This window comes from Oryzias melastigma, unplaced genomic scaffold (assembly GCF_002922805.2).
Source record: "Oryzias melastigma strain HK-1 unplaced genomic scaffold, ASM292280v2 sc00380, whole genome shotgun sequence".
NCBI classification, from domain to species: domain Eukaryota; kingdom Metazoa; phylum Chordata; class Actinopteri; order Beloniformes; family Adrianichthyidae; genus Oryzias; species Oryzias melastigma.
Window position 1 is genome coordinate 16144 of NW_023416977.1, and position 3622 is coordinate 19765.

The 3622-nt window shown below is 47.9% G+C and overlaps 1 protein-coding gene across 1 annotated transcript in view; it reads left to right on the top strand.

The window, feature by feature from the left end:
- Window positions 1-1504: 1504 nt before the first annotated feature.
- The window catches only part of pdcd7 (programmed cell death 7), a 10138-nt gene continuing 8020 nt past the window's right edge, over window positions 1505-3622 (top strand). Inside the window, exons 1-3 of the mRNA XM_024263569.2 lie at window positions 1505-2506; window positions 2575-2713; window positions 2784-3014. Coding sequence (XP_024119337.1) covers window positions 1646-2506; window positions 2575-2713; window positions 2784-3014 — 1231 coding nt within the window. The 5' untranslated portion in view covers window positions 1505-1645. The remainder of the gene's footprint in view (window positions 2507-2574; window positions 2714-2783; window positions 3015-3622) is intronic.

Here is a 3622-nt window from a genome sequence, read left to right on the forward strand (position 1 = left end):
GTACTGAATATGATGAGATGCTTAGTAGGAAGGGATTGGGGTTCGGATAGACTATCATTGAAAAGAATCTACACAGGACTTATCAGAGCGACTTTGGACTATGGCAGTGTTGTATATGGTGCTGCTTCGCAATCCTGTCTTAGCAAACTAGATAGGGTCCAGTTTGAGGCTCTGAGGATTGCAACTGGTGCATTCAAGACGACCCCGACGGCTGCGCTTCAGATTGAAATGGCAGAACTACCTTTGGACTTGAGGAGGCTACAACTCGACTTGCATTATTGGGCAAATCTAAAAGGGCATAACCTGGATCACCCAACTCTGAATTGCAGGAAATATGGGAGTCACATAGGAGAGGTATCAAGAGTTTTGGGTGGGTAATAGGGCAGAAAACACGGGAAATGGGGATTAGCGATATTGCAATAAGCCCCACGGTGCCTTTGCCAGTGGTTCCTCCTTGGTTGATAATGGAGAGTTTTGTAGACCTCTCCCAGTTAAACGTTAGAGGGAAATCCTATAGTCCATCTGTGATACAGGGCTATATAAATGAATATATTGGATATGTTAAAATATACAGCGATGCGTCAGAGTCCTACGGGAGAAGTAGGTTCAGCTTATGTTATCCCTGTATACAAAATCCTTGTTAGGAAAAAACTTAGTCAAAATATTTCTGTTTACACTGCCGAGCTGATAGCTATATTATTGTCTCTACAGTGGGTTGAGGAGGTCAGGCCACTCAAGAGCCTTATATGCTCAGATTCCAGCGCAGCATTGATGAGTATTAAAAGCAGTTTTTCTGAAAGCAGACCAGATGTTTTACTAGAAATAGAACAGACATTATTCAAAATACAATCAGCGGGTCTCTCTGTTGTGTTTATGTGGATACCGGCACACATAGGAATTTCAGGCAATGAATTAGCGGACAGGACCGCAAAACAAGCAGCTGAGAAGCCTTGTGTAGATGTACATGTTGCTATTAGCAAAGCAGAGGTGAAAAGTCTGGTGAAGGGGAAAATCTTTCACACATGGCAGGAAAGATGGGAGGGTGATACTAAAGGAAGGTGGTATTACAGGATCCAGAGGGCTGTTGGGGAGATGGGGTACGTCGGACGCAATAGATTGGAGAGTAGAATTGTGTCAAGACTTAGGTTTGGTCATACACAACTAAATTATGATCTCTTTAAGATTGGGAAACATACAACTGGTAAATGTGACTTTTGTGTTGCACAAGAAACTATAGAGCACGTGTTGATGGTCTGTGGGAAGTTCTCTGTTCAGAGACAGTGGCTGGAAAGACGTCTGGGAGAGAAAGGAATAAGATGGGGAATAAGAAATTTTGAGGAACACTAGCGGTAACCCTTTTTTAATTTATTTCTTGAAGCAGACAAAATTGATACATAAAATATAAGGGAATTAGTGGGTTGGAATTCTGATCCACACTCCATACCAGTAGGTGGCGGAAATGCACCTTAAAGCTGACCGCCAACCGCCATTAAACCACACAAGAAGAAGAAGAAGAAGAAGAAGAAGAAGAAGAAGAAGAAGAAGAAGAAGAAGAAGAAGAAGGAAAATGGCTGAATGGGTGATCTGTTTTTCGAGGAGCTCTACTATTGGATGAACCACCGCCGTTCCGTTCCGTGCCGGCAGCATGGACGGCAGGTATCCGCATCAGACTCGGTACCCGACGGCGCGACAGTCCAGCTGCAGCGTCGCAGCAGATCCTCCTCCGCCTCACGACGCTGAAGAATACGGACTCCCTCGCTGGTTCCACGCTCCTCCTCCGGGAGCATATTTCGGGGGCACATGTTTACCCCCTCCCTTTGCATTCGACTCCTCCATACCCCCACCTGCCTTTGCGAGCCCTCCTCTCGGACCACCCCCGACAGGCGCGTCTCCCGCCGCCCCGAGCTCGCTGTGCAGCGGCTCTGGAGCCTCTCCGTTTCTGGCTTTTCCTCCGCGGTTCGGCGCCGCTCCTCCCTGGTTCGACGGCAGCCCTCCGGTCGCTGCTCCCCCGCGGGGCTGGGACGGCGGCAGCGAAACCCCGGCAGAGGATGAGGAGGCTCAGCAGAAGAGGCGAGACCGGGACTGGATCCGCCGGTTTCTGCAGGACAGAAGGAAAAGGCCGAGCGGTCCACGGTTCCGTCGGGAGTGTCGGTTCCCCCTGCCGGAGCTTAAAGGAGTCCTTTACGGGGCAGCTGCGCTCGTGTCGCGGCTGGAGCAGCTCTGTCTCCGCCTGCAGGGTGAAGGCGGGTGGACGGACTCCTACCCAGCGGCTCTGGGGGTGAAGAGAGAGCTGCAGGAGAACATGACTCTCCTCAGAGACCCAGAAAACCTGACCAGAATGAAAGCCAACGTGTTCCGGGTGTCGCAGAGAAGAGTCCGGCTCCGGAAGGCCAGGAACCTGCAGAAGCTGGAGTGGAAGCAGGCCGAGGAGAGCAGCAGCCGGAAGGAGGCCGGGATAGATGAGTGGAGGCTGAGGCAAATCCAACAGGGAGAGGAGAAGAAGAAGGTAAGACTGCTCCACCTGAGAGATCCCTTTGGACAATTCCTGAAGAGTATTGTCTCACGTCTCCTCAGGAGCAGGAACTGAAGCTGGCAGCAGACACTGTCCTGTGTGAGGTGAAGAAGAAGCAGGCAGATGTGAAGAGAATGACAGACATCCTGAGATCTCTAGAGAAGCTCCGCAAGCTCAGAAAGGAAGCAGCATACAGGAAAGGTGATTCCAGGGAAAGGAACTTCAATTGAAGTTGGTGTTGAGATGAACTTGTAGTGTGTGTGTGTGTCAGGTATCAGCACTGAGCAGCAGTGTGACGAGTTATTCAGCTGCAGCCTGGAGCAGCTGAGGAGAGTGATGAAGAGGAGGGGAACGCTCTACTCTGCAGAGGAGAAGGCTCTGATGGTGATGCTGGAAGGAGAGCAGGAAGAGGAGCGAAAGAGAGAGCGGGAGAAGCGATTGAAGAAGGAGAGAGAGAAGAGTCTGCAGGTCAGACGGAGGGTGGACGCCATGTTATTTGGAGGTAAATGAAACTTCTTCCCCTTCAAAAGCTGAATCCAAATTCCTTCCCTACCCCTATGTATCCCTCCAAGCAGAGAGATTTGGAAAATAGGCCATTCCAATTCCCTCCCTACTCCCTAGTCCAGGGGTCGCAACCTTTAACAGTAAGAGGCATTTGGGCTCGTTTTCTACTGATCAAAACATAGAAGCTGCAAAGTTTTACTTTAGTGTTAAAAAAAATTGGATTTGCATTCACGTCCTTCTGTTTTTAATAATAAACATGAATTATGTGTATTTTTTGGCACGAACAAAAGCAAAAATATAAAAATAACTTAGCATCTCGCAAAATGTGATCTTTTTTTAAACATTTGACAGAAGCTGAATTAACGTATTTTCAAAATAAAAGCTGCTCTGTTCCAAACAGGATCATCTCAGTGCAGCTCTGAGCAGCTGGTAACCAATGTTGTTCAGCATAAGATAATATGTGCTTTTAACTCATAAAAGATCAAACCTTTTACCAAAGTTTTTCTTTGTATATAAAATCTGTTCATTCTGGAGGTAGAGTTGATCAAACAAGACGTATTCAGGTCAACAGGATGTAAAAACCTACATAGTTTATCATCTATGTGA